This window comes from Epinephelus lanceolatus, chromosome 1 (assembly GCF_041903045.1).
Source record: "Epinephelus lanceolatus isolate andai-2023 chromosome 1, ASM4190304v1, whole genome shotgun sequence".
Lineage (NCBI taxonomy): Eukaryota > Metazoa > Chordata > Actinopteri > Perciformes > Serranidae > Epinephelus > Epinephelus lanceolatus.
Genome location: NC_135734.1, coordinates 23,495,001 through 23,515,028, shown reverse-complemented (window position 1 = coordinate 23,515,028; position 20,028 = coordinate 23,495,001). Strand labels below are relative to the sequence as shown.

The following is a 20,028-nucleotide window of genomic DNA, read 5'->3' as shown; positions in this document are numbered from 1 at the left end:
ACCTTAGAGCAGCTTTTAGCCCTCTGCTAAAGCTACATATTGAAAAGGCATCTTTCTCTGAATTAAAATAACTGAATTACTTTCGACCATTTGTTTTCATAGTATTTATTATGGTTATGAAAAACAGTGCTGTTTTATTAATTGAGTCATTATTTTCTACAACGTACTATTTAAATAATCAAGTTAGCTAACATTAACCTAGCCAGGAGCAGGTTTTAGCCGTATGCTAAAGCCACCTTTTAGTAAATGTCCGTCTTTCTGTGAATTAAAATGACTGCATTATTTTTGACAGTTTGTTTTCACAGTATTTATTCTGGCTGTTAAAAAGGGAGACACATTATTATTTTAATAATTAAGTCCTTTTTTTGGGGGGTGGGGGGGCTATTCAAATAATAGTAACCTAGTGAAGTGCAGCATTTAGCCCATCTTTCTGTGAATTAAAATAACTTCATGATATTTGGCAACTTGTTTAAAAGCATTTATATAGTTGTTAAAGAGGGGGGCATGTTATTGTTTTATTAAATCATTATTTCTTGTTGCTACTCAAATAATTAAGTTAGCTAATGTTATCCTAGCAAAAAGTAGCATTTAGCCCTCTGCTAAAGCCACATCTGAAGTGTACATTCTGTGAATTAAAATAACTGCATTATTTTTGACAGTTTTTTTCACAGTATTTATAATGGTTGTTCAAAAATGGGGATGCACTATTGTTTTATTAATTAGGTCCTTATTTTGGCAAAATGTGCTATTCAAATAATTAAATTAGCTGACGTTAACCTAGCGAAGAACGGCTTTTAGCCCTCTGCTAAAGCTACATCTTGAAAGTGTCCATCTCTGAATTGGAATAACTGCATTATTTTTGACAGTGTCTTCCACAGTATTTATTATGGTTATTAAAAAGCCAGACGCTATTATTTCTTTAATTAAGTCATTATTTTCTACAATGTACCATTCAAATAATTAAGTTAGCTAACATTAATGTAAGAGCAGCTTTTAGCCCTCTGCTAAAGCCACATCTAGAAAGTGTCAGTCTTTCTGTTTATTATGGATGTTACAAAAAGGCAGACACATTGTTTTATCAATTAATTCATTATTATGTAAAAGATGTGCTATTAAATAGTTAGGTGACCAAGCTGAGAGCAGATTTTAACCCTATGCAGAAGTCACATCTTGAGAAGTACCATAACACTGCAGTTGCTAAGCGACACACTGATATGAGATACTTTCTCAAATTTGAATATGCTTATTTTACAACATATTCTCCCCAGGCTCTTACCTATGGATTATTAACTTAAGCTACCAAAGTCAGATTTCTCTGTGAATTAAAATAACTGCATCACGCCATACTTTGACATTATTTTCATTACAGCCTTTAACTGTCTACCAAGTTTTCTTGTAGTTGGAGCAATTTACAACTTCTAGCATAGGTGTAGATTTTGGGGCGGGGAGCACGGGAACACGTACCCCCTGAAGATTTAGAACAAAATACCATACATAGATGCAGAAAAGGCACAAAGTGTTGAATAAAAATTTAATTCACCAGAATTCAGAAAATTAGGTATTTGATGCTTAAATTTTCCTAGCGGAGGACTCCCAAACTTCAGTTTCATTTTGTCCACCCAATATTGAAATGAAACCTATACCCTTGACTTCTAGGCTACCAAAGTTGTCTGTCTTTCTGTAAAATAAATGACATGGACATATTTTAGACAGTTTGTTTTCACAGTTTATTTATTATGGTTGATACAAAATGGCAGACACTGTTGTTTTTTAAATTAGGTCGTTAGTCATAAAAGATGTGGCATTCAAATAGCTAACCTAACTAAGAGCAGATTTTTATCCCTCTGCTAAAGGCACATCTTTTTGAAAAGTACAACACTGACAGTTTGAGAGATAATCTTAGATTAATGGATTCACATTTGAATATCATGTCAGAAATATGATATGCTAATTTTACTGCATATTCTCACTTGACTGAGCCAGTCAGAGAGCCGAGGACCTCACCTATCTCTCCCTCTTTTTTTATATCACAACTAGCAGCCTTTACACTACTGTAATTGTAGTCAGTAAGTACCTTGTTACATTGGTGTCAGCTGGAGGACAAGCAGACAGAGACACCTGCTGGACAGGAACATAAACTACCAAGCAGTTTCAGAATAAAAGTCAGCTCATGTTTATGGTCAAACAACACTTTATTCACAATTACTATCAGCGCTCAGGTCTATGGAAATATTTGCTAAAAAAAAAAAAAAAAAAAAAAAAAGCTAACAAAGGCTTTTAGCTAAAATTCACATCAATAAGTATTACACTGTTGTGTTGTTCCTCTGGCACAGAGTAAACTATATATCCATTAAATGTACATGGCGTATCTCTTCACAGTGAACCCTTCAAGTGCTTTTCCGATGTAAATAAGTAAAGGACAAACATACAAGTTGCGGGCAATGAAATTTCTCAAGCTACATTTTTCCCTACAAGTTCATTTTGTCGACTCATATCATACAATGAGGTTTGCCTCTTCAGTATTATAAAAAATATTGTAAACATTTATATTAATTGCACAACATACATTCAAATACATACTGTACTGTACAGCAAGATTTTACTTCTGTATTGTTATCCTGTAGCACCATGTATAGCAAGCTGAACAAACTATTTGGATACTTCTACAGTGTGGTACTGACAATACAAAGGAGTAAAATGGCATTTACTAATGACGCATTCTGCCAGTGGTCAAATATTCTGGAGGTTTGGGTTGTATCATTGTGAGATAGTAGTTATTGTAGGCCTGTTTTCGAGGTGTGGCTGACACTGGATGGGGGTGGATCAAGGCAGGCAATCGCTAGTCACCTCACATCTCACAGCTTTGAGGAAGATGATGCTTCATAAAGGACATTCATCAGCGTTAGGATCAACTATAATACAAAAGATTATGGCGAAGTCGGTCATTTAAAAGGCCATACCACTTCCATGTGCAGACACGTTGGTGCAGAGAAAGAACATGTCTTGTTGTTACTCCGAGCGCTAATGATTTAGCTAATCAGCATGTGCCACAGAGACATCATGAGGCCATGACATCATTGAGTAGCAGCAGAGTTGACATGTAACTCGTCATGTTTCCACGCAGTCCCATATGACACGAAAGAAAGCTGATTAAAGCTGATATATATTATGTACAAGCAGTACTGTTAGACAGAATGGCTTGTGGACATCAAACTGTCCCACCTGATTCACAGCATCCTGTTAATGTTAATGGTCCTGACGGCTGGGTTTAACAGAAGATGTAAATGAGAATGAAATGTGTGCGAAGGTAGAATTGACAATTGGAGAGTCTTTAATCGTCTTTTATCTCTCAGTCTCAGCATCCCCCCTGCTTGGATGAGACTTCAAAAGAGCAGCTCTCTAAAAAAATGAAAACCCAGATAAAAGTAAAGTAGCATCTCAGGTTATGGTCCATCGCAGTGTGGTCAAGGTCCTAGGGTTTGCCTGCACTCCCCCTTCTTCCTTCTCTAGAGGAGGCCGATGTGATGGATTGTGGGATGCTGGTGGTTAACCAACCCACCCTTCCCAAATCTGCCCTCTGTGCAGGGGAAACAAAGAGTGTGAGTTAAATGTGCCACCTGATGCATTCACTGGAAACCATGACTCCAGTTGTGATCTGTTCCTACCAACACTGCGAGGAAAAGTAACAAATGACGATAACAGGACTGAGAACGCAACATAATGAGACAATGTCACATCTGCATTGCTTTGTTGAATTTGACTTGAGTGAGTGAATGACAAAGAAGATGGTGCAGCTTTGCAATGCAGGTAAGTGAGAGTTACTGTAAGTATAGGTGTACAGAATTACAGTACATAGGAGAGAGGAGCGCATGCTGCTGGGTCATCTGACCAAGCTGAAATAATTCTGGATGGAGACAGGAGTAGAGCTTGGCTGACTACAGAGGAACAGATGGGTTATGACAAACTCACAGCGATTTGGAGGAAGGCTTCTTCACTTTTGGCCTCTTTCGGCGATGAACTGGCCTGAAGCATGCACAGCACGTATACACGTGCAGGGCAAATGCACGTGCATGGAGACAAACACACAGGTATATACACACACACAGAGACACACACATACAGGTTCACACACATACATGCATGCGCACACACATACACACAAACAGACAGGCACGCACACATACACCCCCACACACACAGCAGAGACAAGCAATTAGGCTTCATTACAAAAAGGGAACAGCAGAAGCTGAAAAGCAGGCTTGCATTTTGGCCCTCTTTGGCTTCTGCTTCTGCATGCTAAAAAGGCTTTGATCACAACACTAAGGAACCATGGCAGTTTGAAGAGGTTCAATTTCAGCAGAGCATCACTGTATTTTATTTTCTTGACTCCCCAGAAGACTCGCCGTAAGAGGAAACATAACCAAAGGCACACTAGGGAGCCTGTAACCTCCCAGAGTTCAAATCGTAACATGAATTCCATCTGTGGTGTTTGTAAAAGTAATCAAGTGTGCTGTAAGAGGAAGATGAAAATACCTGTATTCACTGAAGTAGTTTCGCTCTTTTCCTCCTGAAAGGAAGTTAAGGTAACATTAGTCCCAGTCTGAAATTACTGGAGACACTATAATAAATCATGTTTGCCTTAGAGGCTTCTTACTCACCCTTCTCTGGGTTGCATTGCTTATGTCCCTTGCAGCCCCGTAAGTCCATGAGCTGTTGATGCATTGCATTCAGAGCGTTGCGGTCAAGGGTGCTGACAGCATTTATCAGCTATAAAAATATTAAGGACAAAATGTCAGCGAGTACTTTGAAAACTACAGAAAATCTCTGGAAAATCAGTATCGCTTGTGTTAACAGGAATGCACTACAAATCCTGTTGTGGGATCATTTTATAGTTATTGTTGGTAAGCTATTTGTGTATCTGCCATATAGTACAAATGAAATACCTGGTATGGGTCAGTGTTGAGGTCAAAATACTCCAGGAAACCGGTGGCAAATTCACAAAACAGGAAGTTGTGTGTGTCATTGATGGTCCTTAGGCACCAATAGGTGTTGTTGTTGGCACTGGTGCATGCACAGAATGGACCCACTGAGGGTGGGAGGAAGGGAGCGGGAGTGGGAGAGGAAGGGAAGGGTGATAGTGGGAAAACAAGGGGTATTACAAGAATGTTCCAAAAAATTATTTTTACCATCCCTGCTTTGGAAAATAGTTCCACAACAACAGTCGTCAAATCTCTTTATACAGCCGAATGTTATTCCTCACTTGTCCAGAAGGGGGCTGTCTGCCAGTGATGGTTGTCATGGGTGAAGCATGTGAGGCCGGGCATGCTGCAAGTGTCGTTGTTCTGGAGCCTCTTGAGGAATTTACGTAGTTTCTTTCTGCGCTTCTGCTCCTTCTGCAGCCACTGAGTCTTTTGCTTTGATGGCATTCTGATGAGAACAAAACAAATTAACTAAAGTGAGACTGATGAGGTCGAAATATGTCAACAAACTACAATGCATGCCCCCACTGAAGCCAGAGTTCAGGAAACAAATCAGATGGGGACCCTAAAGTCTGAGTTGCAAAGCAAAACATGATGGGCTGATGGGACTGCATTCCAATGGAAGTGTACCTTGTATGATATATATTGTAAAAAAATGACTGATTAATTGAAATAAAAATAATAGTGAAACAATGTAAATTTTTACCTGACTGAGTGCATGCGTCCTGCATTGAGGCTGAAATTCTCTTTATTCTTGAGAAGATAGCTGTAAGGACAAGAAACAGCTGTCACATATATGTAATTAGATCTACATGCAGGTGACAGTGCGACTCGGACACATCCTCACCTGGGAGTGTTGCACTGACATTCCTCCGGCCGCACCTTTTTCAGGTGACCTTTGACATCCCGCAGGTTCTTGATTTTGGTCTGCAGAGTTTCAATCTACACACAAGAGGAACAAACACACAGCCACACAAAGCTCATTATACACTACAAGCTACTAACCTGTGAAATGGGTTTTATGGGCTAGAGTTAACAAGGAAGAGAATGACGCAGCACCTCATGCTCAATGTGCAGTTTGTGGTCTTTCCACGCTTGAAGAGACTTGTAGAGGCCTCCATCACATTTTACTGTGTCATTCATAAGAATGGAGCACCTGCAGGATATAAAAAGACAAAATAGCACCACTAAAAATCGTGCATGTTCAGTCCCAATTACTTCCTAGCATTTTATTTTTCCTCTTCTATCACAAGAAACATTAAAGGGACAGTTCATCCTAGAATCACAAACAGGGCCATAGCTAGCTGGTACTCGGCTTGTGGAGCTCAAAGTGCCACAAAATCAAGCAAAGTTAAAAAACTCAACAGTAATGCCTTTTTCCAGAAATCATGACCTGGTTACTCAAGATAATCAACACACCTTGTTGTGAGCAGTTTCATGTAGGAACTATTTTCCTTCTAACTAACTACACCTGCTAACTGTATCCACGCAGAAAGAAGCGTGCATCTACTCATGGTTGAGAGGATCATGCTCACAACAGTGCGAGATGTAAACATTTATAAAGTCCTCCTCAGCTGAGCTGTAACGTTTGCTAGCTCAGTGTCTAGCAGTAGATGCATGCTTCCTTCTGCGCAGTGATACAGTTGGCAGTTGTAGTTTGGTAGAAAGAAAGTAGCTCCTACATAAAACTGCTCACAACAAGGTCTGTGGATTATCTTGAATAACCAGGTCATGATTTCTGGAAAGAGACATTGCTGTTGAGTTTTTTTTTTAAAATGTATAGATCATTTAAAAGCGTCTTTTGGATGCTGGGAAACGACACTGTTGTTCCACTACCGATCCACGCACTACTCTCAGAAATAAAAGTCTTCTGCTTCCCTAAAGAAACAAATAAAAGGGAGGGATTCCAGTGGTCAAACAAAAGAAAAGGACAGCGTCGTAAGCTCCGGAGTCTGTAGCACTCATTTCATTATCATTCAATTTGCTTGTTCAAGCTAACAATCACTAGCCAACATTGTTAGCTTGAACAAGCTAGCCAACAGTCTACAGAGGGAGAGAGGAGCATTTGTATTTGTGTGTGCCGTGGGTCTGTCTTCTCATTTTCAGTCTCCAAACAACTGCAAAACATACAGACAGTAGAGTTTACAGATGGTGTTCAGGGGTCAGTTTCACAAAGCAGGTTCAACAAACTCTGAGTCTAATCCTGAACTCTGAGTTGATCTACTCTGAGATAGGAAACTCTGAGTTTCCAGTTCCAGAACAGCTGATTTGAATCAGTTTAATCAACTCAGAGTAGTTTCACCTGGAGTTAAGCGCGTGCACCACAACTATAAAAAGCCAGCATCAATGGAGCCCCGATTTGACGAGTCACCATGGCAACAGGGAAGAGGAGGGCTGCGTTTTTCACCCCATTAGAATTAGAAATCTTAATGCGCTCATACGGCGAGTTTGCACACGTTTTCAAAAAGAAGTGCAACACCGCTGCAGCTGCAAAAGAGAGGGAGACGGCGTGGGAGAATGCATAAGTTTAAATGTAGTCCTTTGCAATCACAATAATATTACAGGGGAAAACTGCTTGAATGGTAGCCTATTAATTTATTTCATTTAAGTGCAATCCCGCGGGGGAGAAACGCACTTGGCAGCAGTTTAGGATGAAATATAAAAACATTGTTCAAACAGGTAAGACCTCAGCATAATCTCATGGGGGTACCTCATTTTGATCATGTTTTACATTGTAAAGTAAATATTAAGTGGCTGTTTGACTGTGCAGTTGTTTTATCCCCAACATAATGCTGTTTTCACACACATAAATGTCTTCTCATCTATATCATGTTCTGTTAAATAATTAAGCCTATTTAAACTAACACAGACTTCTACTCAGCCAACAGAAAGAAGGCAGATGCCCGTAAAACGAGCACACTTTTCTGACCGCCCTGCATACAGTTGCCTTACTCAAGTGCTCAGCATCCCCGACACTGTACAAAAAACTTCCATTTGCAAAGAAACGCAGCGCAACACACAATATCTGCTGGGATGTGAGAGCATGACTACGATTGGTAATGTTGCAAATGTAAGGACGGATTAGGTTGTGTATGTAGATGATGGACTGTGATGTGAAACGGTACAGCCCAAAAAGATAATTGTGTGGAAATGTTAAAACATCTATGCGCGGTCTGATAGCCATCTCCCGACGAATAGGCCTATTTAATTCTCTGCGCAGTAATGCTGCACCTTCATCCATGGGATGGTTATCAAAAGGACATGCCATGTTAGTGAAAAAAGTCGCCACCTACTGTGCCTAATATATTGACTCTGATTTTTTTAAATTACAGACGGCAGAACGGCTACGCCAAAACTCGCCTGCTGACTGAATGAATGAGGAAATCAAATGGAGTGTGTGGCTCTGAAAGAGGGCGGAGACAGAGAGAAACTCGAGGTTCATTGAGAAAAACCTGGTCCCGACCAGGTTAGGTTCATAGAGTCTGTTACTACAGTAACTGACCGAGAGCTTAAGTTACCTCTCCCTCTGAAACAGGCTAGAGTTACCCCTCTTTCTCTGGTTTGAGTTACCTCCCTTTTTGAAACGGAAAACTCAGTTTCCCTCATTTCAGGGTTAACAGACTCTGAGTTTTCACTAAACCTGCTTTGTGAAACGGACCCCAATTCTTTCTTTTAGCCTCTACATGTATTGCGGTGGTTCGCTTCTTCAGGAAAGTGGTAGACTTTTATTTCTGATGTCAAGTTTGTACCCCTTCAAAAGGAACAACCTACCATCGAGCAGCAAGGTCCTGAAATTAGCTTTGCCATTTCCCAAAATGAGTGTATTTCAGTTTAGGAAGACTAAATTTCTGTGTTTATGTGCTGTTTACGTGCAGTAGTGACTGGACTGGAAGTCTAAATGGAACAACCATGTTGTCTTAACAACTGAAAGATGCATTGAAACAGTCTATTCTTTTGGCCCTTGAGCACCACAAACCGAGAGCCATCTAGTTTCACTATGTTCAAGAGATGGCAGACATCTCTATGGCTGATATCGCCAACACTCAGCAACGCACACTAAAACAATCTAGAGAGATAAATAGAACTACAGGTGAGAGGAAAAATATGTATATTTTTTGTGGTGAATGATCCCTTTAATGCAAGCAGCTGTACACCGTAGCACCTGTAGGTGACTTTAAGAGCAGCAGGTGGCATGAGTTTATTGCTGGTGGTGGGTTTGGCTGTGACGCCCATGCCACTGAACTCTTCATTGTCCTCCTCGTTCACCGCTCCTCTCCTTCTGTCTGCGGCCATGCTGCTGTTCCTGGAGCCCAATGGCCGGTAGCCCTCCTCTAGATCCACAGCATACAGGTCACCATCCAGCTCAAACGACACAGAGCGGGCCCAGCGCTTCCTTGAGACAGTCTTACTGGGTTTCATCTCTGAATAAGACGAGACAGAGGGACCTGAATAAGATTAAAAAGAGGGATGTGTTTCTGATGCTCAAGATCAAGATCTGTGAGGATGTAGACATGCGAAGACCAGCACATGACAACAGAAGGTGATGATGATGATATAAAACAAGAGTTTCATGCACTTGGTATCACATTCCAGGAATAATTATTAATATATTATTTAATAATAATTCATACAAATATTTGTTTCTTTCATGGCCTTGTGATTAAAGGCTCACTTGTCTACTCTAGTCCACCACTTGATGGCAGCACAGACACATGCTGCTCATCTCATGAATACTTCAGAAGCTGGTTATTTTAGCTTGAGATTAATGGCCCTGTTTGGCAAGGCTTTGTAGGCTACTGCAAGGACGTTTCAAAGTAAATCACAAGTGTCTTTCTGAACAAAATCATATCTATTAATAACCACCAGAACAATGGTACAAGTGAGTGACAAGAGGAACTTACTCTTCTTGGTTAGCAGCCTCTTCCTCTTCAGGACGGATGTTTTGAAGCCCATGTTGTCACAGTTGCAGCTGTCAGAGTTAGATGTGGCAGGCATCTGAGGGGCACCGCTGGCCATCAGAGCCTGCATACGAGGGGCAATGAGACTAGCCATGCCCTTGCACTTATACAGCCTCAGCTTGCCAGTCGGGTCCTCCACACACTGCCACTTCTGAGATAGGGCAGAGAGAAATAACATGGCATGGTACTATAGCACAGCTTCATTTATGATGCATAGAAACTCACTGATTTAAAATGTCTTTATGGTGTTAAGCTCAAATTCCCCTACAAAGATCTCTAATGGTGCTCTGAAGAACCCTTAAATGTACAATTCACCACAACATATGTGGATGTCCAATCAATGCTGACAGTAAATGTAGATGCTTAATTCAGTAAATTCCTCAGTGTGAGCTACAGAGGCAGAGAAAGCTGAGTTTGCAGCTGCAAAATCTGTTCTTCCGGCATCCAGCTCTGTCGTTTGACGTGACAGTGTTGTAGTTAAAGGCAGATAGACCTACAAGCTATTTCAATTAACTAGGGGGCGCGCTGTAAGTGAGTGGTTCCTTTAGGGACCCCTTTTCTATCATTGAGTAAAGTGATGCCCCCTGACTAAGTGACATACTTCATGGATATTTCATATGATATTCCATGGATAACATTAACTGTAACTGATAAAGTGTACCAATAATCTAAATAGTGAACAAATTTGTGTAAAATAAGCTATTTGGCATGAATATTGCATCAGAGATGAGTATTTAGGACCTTTTTATATGATTCTCTGTCTGTAGTATATATCTAAAAAGATTTTAACAATCACAATTTTTTAATTATCCCAATTTTTTTAAAAATATTTTCACATACCTGGGGTAACCACTGCTTTAGATGTCACTCAAAAAACAGAACTTCCTTGGTAAGAGGTTGTTAGCAATGAGGATACATGTTAGTGTTGGTTGACTCAGATATTTAGCTGTATTTATTAAAGCCAAAGTATATGGCTGAAGAAATGCAGCGGCGAGAGCCGAAGCTGTGGCTATGTTTGGTGGTGATCCCCTAGAACCTGAGCTGCCGAGAGCAAACACTGACTGGTGGTGCCTTTGCTCAGGTTACACTTTGATACCAATAGAGATTCAATCATTCTGCTGCAAAGAATTTCAGTGTGGGCAGTTTTTGTTGGTCCACAACTGCAACCCCCAGAGAGCCTGAGTTTGTGTTACTATACGGGAAAGTTTTTCTCCTCACTTGGACTGAGGTGTGCTGGAGACCTTCTTCAAGATCCTGAAGACAAACTGGAAAAGACAACCAAAGCCAGCAGGGCAGAGCAGGCAGACAACCACTGGGTGAATATTTTTTAATCACCTGACACTATTGAAAGCTATGTTGTTGAGTTGCCTCTTAGCAAAATGCTGTGAAGTTGAGCTTTCATTGTGAAAGATACAAAAAGCCATGGAGTAAAGCAGTGATGTGCTGCCATGGATATGGGGAAATAATAGAGTTGTTGCTGTCTTGGTTCACACTGGTTTTACCTACGCAGCCTCAATGTTTTTATTTTGTTACCTGCAGAACAATGGATGTAACTCATAAATACTACACTATATTTTGGCCAACAAACTCATAACATAGGCTATTGTGGGTAATGTATCCTGGTACATGTAGGCACTGATGGCATGGCTCGGCGAGCAGGAAAACTCAGGTTTCTCAGTCAATATAGCATGTGCTGAAGAATTTACTGCCTAAACTGACTACATTTAACATCAGCACTGATTGGACGTCCACATAAAAGATGGCAAGTTATAATAGTCTTTCTATTCAGATTTTTTGATGAATCAAAGGGCTCTTTACACACACACACACACACACACTTATGCACACACATGTTATACTCAGCGCACTTCATTTTGAAGAACTACATAAGAGACTTGATGTCAAATTGAACCCTGAGAGGACAATGACTGCATATTATCATCAGTATATTGTCAAACAGATTGCAAATTATCACCCAGCATGAGCTACACTCCATGTTGTTCCCCTGAAACTTAAATAACCTCTCTTTTTTAGCTCTTGCAGGTCAGGTACCTGTCCTGGCTGCTGGCAGGAGGTCTGGTACTCTGCTTTCTGGCACAGGTCCTTCACCCGCTGGTATTTTGGCAGGAAGTTCTCCTCCTGGGCCATTTCCTTCCCATCGGCTCTCTTGTGCGGAGGCTTCCTGAAAGAACAGGAAAACACATGCAGTTTTTTTTCCAGCCAACCAAAGACAAGGAGTCTGATGTCACCAGAAGACAATGCCTGGACTGAGAACATGTCCTGCAAAAGGTCAATCAATAAAACGTACCCTCTCTCCACTAGGAAAGAATCCCTCCATGTTTTACCCTTCCTGTTCAACTGGAACCTGAAAATGAGAAAAAAAGAAATGGAAAATCCTGTCAGACCACTCTGTGATATTTGCACTGAACAAACATGAATTCCATTTTTTAAATGCCATCCTCGTGTGGCACTGAAAGGGGAGTGATCTTACACTTTTATATTTAGATTGTAGGTTTCATTATGTCCAAGAAAACACCAAGAGCAGAGATTTAGTAAAACTTCACAAAGTCCAGGGAAATTGCTTTTTGGCACAGTCATCTAATCTTAAACAATATAAATGCCATTCTTTAAATATCTGAATGCCAGGACACCAAGTAAAGAAACTGTTGTGTGTCAGTGTGTTCACCTATTGACTGGCCTGTCTGTGTCCAGCAGCTTCAGGATAGACTTGCCATCCATTTCTGCAGGGATATCAACGCCAGCCATGTCCAGCAGAGTCGGTGCCAAGTCAACGTTTAACACTATATGAGGATTACTGCAGGGAAGCAAGAATGGGGTGATAATTTTCATTTTTAGTGAAAAAAATTATCAGTGTCATTAATCTCACACATATAATGTTGGAAAACAGAATCAACATCAGAATGTTGAATGAATAATAGAGATGCCATATTGAGGAAATCTTCCTACCAGTTCATAAACTTCTAACAACACTGGTGTTACTGAATACACCGGACATTTTACAAGAACACACATTCATTGATGAAGCTCAGTATCTGTAAAGCGCTGTATTAAAGTCCCTGTGAAATGGAAGTTAGAGCGCCTTTCGCTTCTTTACTGTGATGTATTTCCCAGTAAAACGGAATATTTGAACAGTGTACAATTACAAGAGGGATTTAAATCAAATCGTTCGCCTTTCATTGGACCATTTAAAGGTTCAGTGTGATGCGCAGTGCAGTCCGCTAAGTGGACTGTTGCTCTCCACACCCACCTCCCTTGCCTTTAGATCAGGAGGAGGACAAGCGAGAGATGAATGAATTTGACCTCTGCTACGATGTTGCGGAAATTAAAAAACAAAGGTTTTGCCGCTGATATCCGAAAACACACATCTCCTCCTATCTCTCACTGTATTGTCCTGCTAGCTAGCTACAACCCACAAATGGTGAAGTGCGGTTATATATGTCCAGTGTAGCTAACTTGTGGCTGAAAGTCTCATTTGATTGGACGAACTTTTATTAACGCCCCAGAGTGCAGGATGCGTCATTAAAACAATTGAAAGCATTTAACCTGGTTTTACATAATGAAAAAAAGACAGGGATTATACAGGGATTATACAGGACTATACTCTGATACTGATTTTTTTTTTTTTACTTTTTACTTTTTTAATACTTATTTCGCATATACCAACAGATAAATGATAAATTAATACAGGGACACGAGATTAAAATGTATTTTTCATTTCATAGGGGCTTTAAGTTAAAAAGTGAAAAACAATGGTAATCTATTGAGTGCCTGGAAGATTTTGACAACCACCGTCCACAGTGGCAGGTGAGCAAAGAAGTTGCCAAACACCGTGTAACACCAGTAACAATGACTACCACGGCAAGTCTAATGAATAACATAAACGTCTGTGTCACTCACATGGCACCTTGCTCCACATTAGGTCCTCGTATGTAGAAGGGAACACGGATATCAAACTCATACGGCATTGATTTGCCCTTGACCAGACCAAACTGGCCGATGTGGTAGCCGTGGTCTGAGGTGTAAATGAGGTATGTGTTGTCCAGTTCCCCTGTCTCTGCCAACATGTTGTACACCTGCGGAGGGGGATATAATTCATTGAACACTCACACAGTGTAAAAGTTATACTTCATGTCTGATAGCTCAACTCTCCTGTGCCAGTTTCAAGGAAAAGGGATTGAACAATTTACCAAGTGTGTCAGTGAATACATTATACAGTCCCAGTCAGAACAAGCACAGATCTCTCAGGACTTGAGGCTGTCAGATGAAATGTGTGTGTGTGTGTGCGTGTCTGTGTTTAAGTGTCTGTGTCTGTTTCTGTGTTTAAGCATATGTCTATTTGCCTGCATGTATGCCTACCTTCTCAACACTGTCATCCACAGACAGCAGGGTCTGCATCCTCCTGCGCTGCAGCATGTTGGTGAACTGCATGTGGACGGGCTTCATAGCACCTGTGTAGCGTAGGATCCAGTGTTTGTCTAGGTTAGGGGCATAGTTGTAGCTGGGTGTTCTGAAAGAGGCAGAAAAACATCAAGCTTAACCATAACAAACTCAATGTGGTGTACTTAACATTTCATTTCTGCTGCTTCTTTTACACTCCCCACACCTTTGCATTCAGCTGTTTTTGTCCGTCTCTACAAATGAGATTCATATTCTATAGCTGTAAACTGAATTATAGTGTGTTTACAGTAACATTGTGCATTCACAGCAATATCCTCTGCCTGTGTCTGCTGATGTCTCCTATCCTTTTCTTTCTAAAGTAGCAAGAAAACTGTTTATGCATTGCTAAACTGGAGGTTACATAAACTGTGTAAAACGCGTAGCACTGCAATCGATAGGCCTGTACGCAGCGCGCACAGTTTGATCAATAATTAACTCCGAGGCATATGGAACTTTAATTATTTGAGAATAAACACTGCTAAATAGCTAATGGAATCCTAGAAGAAAATATATTTAACGTTTAAAGCAATCGATCTGACTTTTAAGAAATGCTAATGTCTCACAGTGTGTTCCACAGTGAAAACTCACTGATGTAGTGTGAAGATGTGTCTACAAGGAGCCAAGGTGAGAAGAAGGTTTATCACTGGAGGAGTGCAGGACTTTTACTGCCTCTCTCTCTTCATTGTGTTGATAAGGGTGGAGGGAGATGGAGTGAGAAAAATAGCCACAGAAGCGCTCTCACAAAACATCACCCGAGGGAGAGCAAATTTATGGAGAAAGAGCAATTAAAAGTTTGTACAGAGACACTGGGGCTGAATTTTCAGAATATTCTGTGTGTAAAGCCTGCGTGGCACAGGTTAATGATGCTGGAGGGATTAGATGAAGCAGGAGAAGGGTGTGAGGGGGTTGGAGGGAGGGGGCAGAAACTGCAGTCTCATTACTGGCCTTGGATCTGTCTCTGGAGGCCAATATCAGGCCTGCCATTAGCCAGCAGCACTAGACAGCCAGTCAGGAGCATGGAGGGTCAGGAAGACAAAGGCTGAAATTTTATGTGTGCACCTGCGTGTGTGTGTGTGTGTGTGTGTGCAACTGCCTAAATCATTACCTATGCATTGAACATACATCATTCATGCCCCTCTTTGATCACCGCTGACAAAACGGTACAAATTAGCGGGGCTCATTACATTGGTAACACTAATGTGAACAACGCATGAGCCAAATAAACTGGAGCGAAACACTGGCTGTGCGTGGAGAGGGCTCAGCTGCCAAGAGCATACTGCAGGCAGAGGAAGATAAGATCGAGCTGAGATTATGGAATTTATGTCATTCTGGGTCAAATGAAAGAGAGCGTGAATGTGTGGATGACTCATGCAAGCAAATAGCTGTGGATGTGAAAATGTAAAATAAATAAATAAATAAATAATGCCCTTGTGTTTGTCTGCTTTGTTCAGAATAAACCAAATCAGCGCCTTTTAAATAGGCAAAGCCAGTCCGGTTCATACTAGGTGAGTATCATACAGCTGGTTTTATCATTTTAAAGCTTACTCATTTTCTTACATGTGCTGTGATGCGTTGGGGAAGGCAGCGCTGTACTGTGGGGCGGAGTCCTCCGGACCGTGCGGAGCAACATGGCTCAGGACCATCATGACAGGACGGTGAGGGTACATCCTCTTGGACATGCGGAAGTAGTTGATGCTGTCATTGGTAATGATGTCTGTCAGGTAGTCCTGTGGAGTGAGCAGACATTGTCCATCAGGCACTCAGTGAGTGACAGAGGGAGTAAAAGAGCAGATCTCAAAGTCTTCGGTACTGTGCTGGACCAGTGCTCATTACTGACCTGGAGTGTGTCAACAACCATTCCCAAGCACCACTGTACAACTACTAAATCCAGTCTATATAAATAATGACAATCCTGTATCTAAATAATGATTCATGATGGATTTCATCTGCTGTTTATTAACAGGGTTGGGTACATTCACATTTGAACTGGTACTGGTACGTGGAATTTGGTACCAGTATCCAACTGTACCTTTTTTTTTTTTGGTACTTTACTCTCTCTGTAATAACAAAATGTAATTTTGGTTGTAAAAAGTAAGTCCAAACTTATCAGTTTCGACACTGTAATTTATTCATAAGATTTTGCTATTTATGTAAACCATTTTATAGACTTTCATTTTAGTGAAATGCTCTGAGTAAATTTAAGTTCCCTCTGGTGAGCAGTAATGCAGGGTCTACAGTCTAAGGCTCCTACCGTGAGAGGTAAGAGCAGAAGGAGTGAAGCTGCAATGCACTGCCTTATACAACGTGGGAAGAAATGAAGAGTTTGCCATCTCTGTTCAGACCACAGAGCCCTTGTGTTATTATTTTACAACCTTCATTAGTATAGAAGCAGCTCATAACCCTCTGCTACAGTTATTTAGAACAGTTTACTTACACACACACAAAATTAATGCCCTCCCTACCTCCCTTTCCCCTCCCAAACATGTCCCTACAGCCTGTCACAGTCTGTCACCAGGGCATAGCGTGAGAACACTGTCGTGTGTGTCTCGCAGCAGGTGTTGTCATCATCGAGTTTTAAAGAATGTGTGCCACACTTGCGACTGCTTTCAGCCCACGACTGCCCTGACTCACTGTGACTTGAAGAAGCCGCAGAGGTGACGTAGGCTTGCTCTCTTTCTTTCTCTCTGTATTCTAAGTTTCTGTCTCACTGAGATGCACTCTCAGGTTACAAAATTTGGCACCAATTAAATCAGTACTCAATAGCACCAGTGTATTTCGTACGGTACCCTTAAAGTACCGAATTTGGTACCAAACCCAACAGTTTAACCATTTCGGCCCTGATTTTTAAACCCTTTTAAACAGTGTGAGGAGGTTAAAGGTTCAGTCTTTAGGATTTAGGGGCAAATTTTGGCAGAGGTGGTATATGATATTGATAAGTATGTTTTTATTCATTTATAAGCACATGAAAATAAGAATTGCTGTCGTTTATATCTACATTTAGAGTCTTCTTCCACTGAGTCTGCCATGTTGTTCTACAGTAGTTCAGACTGGGTAAACCAAACACTCTAGATAGGGCCATTTACATTTTCACTTTTTCCCGTCGGCCACTGTAACTCTCCTACACAGTTGGCACATGGGAGAAGTTTCAGTCCTGCAACCTTACTGCTAGATGCCACTAAATCCTACACACTAGACCTTTGAGACATGGAAAAAGTAACTGTGCAGCTTTTTGCAAAGACAAAAACTGTCATTTCTAAATGCTGGTGATGCTTTTTCAGTTCTACAGTAGGGCTGGAACGACATCAGATTTTCACTACACGATTCTCGTGGCCAAAAGAGTTCATGATCATGACATCATCACCATATCTATAGAAAATGTAAAATTATCTTTTGCTTCATCTGTTGCGTGCTTTTTTTGGCAAATGAATTATACTCAAAATAGGAGTGTAGGGACTTGAAGAGAGAGTCTATAACCGTAACTGTACTAAATTATACAAAAAGAGCAATTACACTGATTGGATAGTGAAAAGGCAACCAAAGGGCGTTGGGGAGGGAGACAAAGCATGAATGGAAAGAAATGTAAATTGTTTAAGAGGCGCTGGATTATTTACGTGATATTATCATATGTGTGTTATTAAGAATGTGTGATATCAGAAATTAATTTTTAAATCACAGTCAATAGCAGTATAATTATGTGTAATTATTGGAATCATGGTTAACCTAATGTTAACTGCTTAAATTGTATTGCTAATCTCTCAAAGCATCTATAATTTGTTTGACTTTTACCTTCATGCAGGCAATCATTCTGTGAAGGTAAGTGTGATCTCTCTCAGTGGGGGTGTATAAATACCTTTGAGTAGTCACTGCTGTGTTTCTCTCGTACTCCGTTCCTGCAGAGAGTGTAGTTGTAGAAGCGTGAGTTCTTCACAAGTGCAACCCATTCCTTCCAGCCAGGGGGCACATAGGAGCCGTTGTACTCATTCAGATACTTTCCAAAGAAGGCTGAGTAACAATAAGGCGAGGAGTATGTTGAGTGGTTAGTCAGTGAAAGTACCCGTTTGAATTTACTTTGACATTCATGGTGTCAAGACTCGTGGTGCTCACCTGTCCTGTAGCCAGAGTTGTTGAGATGTACAGCGAAGGTGTGCGGCTCGTGGTGGGCCTGCCATGAGGGTGAGGAGCAGTTCTCGTTGTTGGTGTATGTGTGATGGTTGTGCACATACTTTCCCGTCAGTATGGAGGAGCGGGATGGGCAGCACATGGGCGTGGTGGAGAAGGCGTTGGAGAAATGCGTGCCGCCCTTCTCCATGATGTGCCGAGTTTTGTTCATGGCCTGCATCGAGCCTGGGGGAAAACAGTGCGAGAACGAGGGGAGGAGGGGGAGGTTGTAAGAGGGATAAGGAGGGTGAGGGGAGATTCAAAGGACAAGGAGTGAAATGAAAGGGACACAGGCGGATGAAAAGCCGTTGGGGAAGAAAAGACGAGAGTGAAAGATTGGGGAAAACAGAGTGAAAAATATAAATACAGGGCATAAGGGGTTAAGAGTAAAAACCATTATGAACATGGTAAGAGAGAAAGAAGGGGATAAAGTAAACGAGGGAATAAATCTTTTTGGTAAAGTGTAACCCATTTGGATTCCTGTGTACTAAAAGCTTTTCAGGCTGATGGTGATTGTTTGGGAAAACAGATGCTTGACCATAAATTCCTGCTTTTCAATGGGAGTCTTCTCACTAGCGATCACAGGAGGACAAAGGATGTCACCGAGGCCATTATGCAGCCACTCCAGTCCAATACGCCGCTAAAGGACTTAAGCGGGAAGGGAGATGGCCAGGGTTTGGCACCCAGACAATGGAAGCCATAGGCCGCCCTCATTTCATGCCAGCATTGGAGGAGCTGGCAAAGGGAGCGCATGACTTTGAGTAGGCCAGTTGTTATGGTGCCAAGAGGCAGCATTAGGCTGACTTTCCCTTGCTGATGCTGTTGGATACACATGGAGAGAATACCCATACCCATGGGACATGGACATAAAGCAAACAGAGACAGATGCACATGCACACAGTAAACACACACAGGAAAAGGATTAATGGAGGAAAATGTCTCACCCAGTTCTATGTCCTGATCATCAGTGAGGATGAGGATGATGTTAGGTCGGATATTGCGGTAGTGGCGGTCCCTCTGCAGGCGAGACCTGAGGCGATATCCAGACAGGTAGCCGGAGCTCTGGGCCAAAGGAAGGACTCCCACCAGGGCAAGAAGGAGGAGAAGAAGAGGGAGAGGGGCGGAGAGCCCCCGCCCTGCCATCACGCTACCCTGCAGTCACCTCCTCAGTCCTTCGTTTCACACACAGGAGTCTGCAACACCCTCACTCAACCTGAGAGATGTGACACAGTGGGAGACTGATAAGAATTAAATGCACACACACACATGGACACACACAAAACACGCTGAAAAATAGCAGATGCAAGCCTTGAACAGCCATTACAGGGTGCTCTTCCATACAAATGCACCCGTTTGGGCTGAGCTCAGCTCGTTAATCAATCATTAATGATGCATTAGAGTGGTGTCATTGGCTGGGTGTAATGATCTCTGGTGATGAGCACATGGCTGCCAGGCTGGGGCTAATGGGCCTGGGC

General features: G+C 41.6%; 1 protein-coding gene across 4 annotated transcripts in view; it reads right to left on the bottom strand.

Annotated features, from left to right (window-relative positions):
• Nucleotides 1–2,173: 2,173 nt before the first annotated feature.
• sulf2a (sulfatase 2a) overlaps nucleotides 2,174–20,028 on the bottom strand; it is a 42,222-nt gene continuing 24,367 nt past the window's right edge. The window contains exons 3-22 of one of the 4 annotated variants that reach the window (XM_078167537.1): nucleotides 19,498–19,766; nucleotides 18,500–18,739; nucleotides 18,246–18,397; nucleotides 15,953–16,122; nucleotides 14,315–14,465; nucleotides 13,856–14,031; nucleotides 12,624–12,752; nucleotides 12,246–12,302; nucleotides 11,990–12,119; nucleotides 9,881–10,088; nucleotides 9,223–9,424; nucleotides 6,039–6,135; nucleotides 5,827–5,921; nucleotides 5,686–5,745; nucleotides 5,261–5,427; nucleotides 4,944–5,086; nucleotides 4,659–4,767; nucleotides 4,534–4,567; nucleotides 3,970–4,023; nucleotides 2,811–3,577 (exon numbers count right to left, since the gene is read on the bottom strand). In XM_078167537.1, coding sequence (XP_078023663.1) covers nucleotides 3,547–3,577; nucleotides 3,970–4,023; nucleotides 4,534–4,567; nucleotides 4,659–4,767; nucleotides 4,944–5,086; nucleotides 5,261–5,427; nucleotides 5,686–5,745; nucleotides 5,827–5,921; nucleotides 6,039–6,135; nucleotides 9,223–9,424; nucleotides 9,881–10,088; nucleotides 11,990–12,119; nucleotides 12,246–12,302; nucleotides 12,624–12,752; nucleotides 13,856–14,031; nucleotides 14,315–14,465; nucleotides 15,953–16,122; nucleotides 18,246–18,397; nucleotides 18,500–18,739; nucleotides 19,498–19,696 — 2,604 coding nt within the window. In that variant the 5' untranslated portion in view covers nucleotides 19,697–19,766 and the 3' untranslated portion in view covers nucleotides 2,811–3,546. Of the gene's footprint in view, nucleotides 3,578–3,969; nucleotides 4,024–4,533; nucleotides 4,568–4,658; nucleotides 4,768–4,943; nucleotides 5,087–5,260; nucleotides 5,428–5,685; nucleotides 5,746–5,826; nucleotides 5,922–6,038; nucleotides 6,136–9,141; nucleotides 9,425–9,880; nucleotides 10,089–11,989; nucleotides 12,120–12,245; nucleotides 12,303–12,623; nucleotides 12,753–13,855; nucleotides 14,032–14,314; nucleotides 14,466–15,952; nucleotides 16,123–18,245; nucleotides 18,398–18,499; nucleotides 18,740–19,497; nucleotides 19,767–20,028 lie in introns of all 4 variants that reach the window. The other 3 variants (XM_033627125.2, XM_033627126.2, XM_033627127.2) reach the window with 3 other exon arrangements.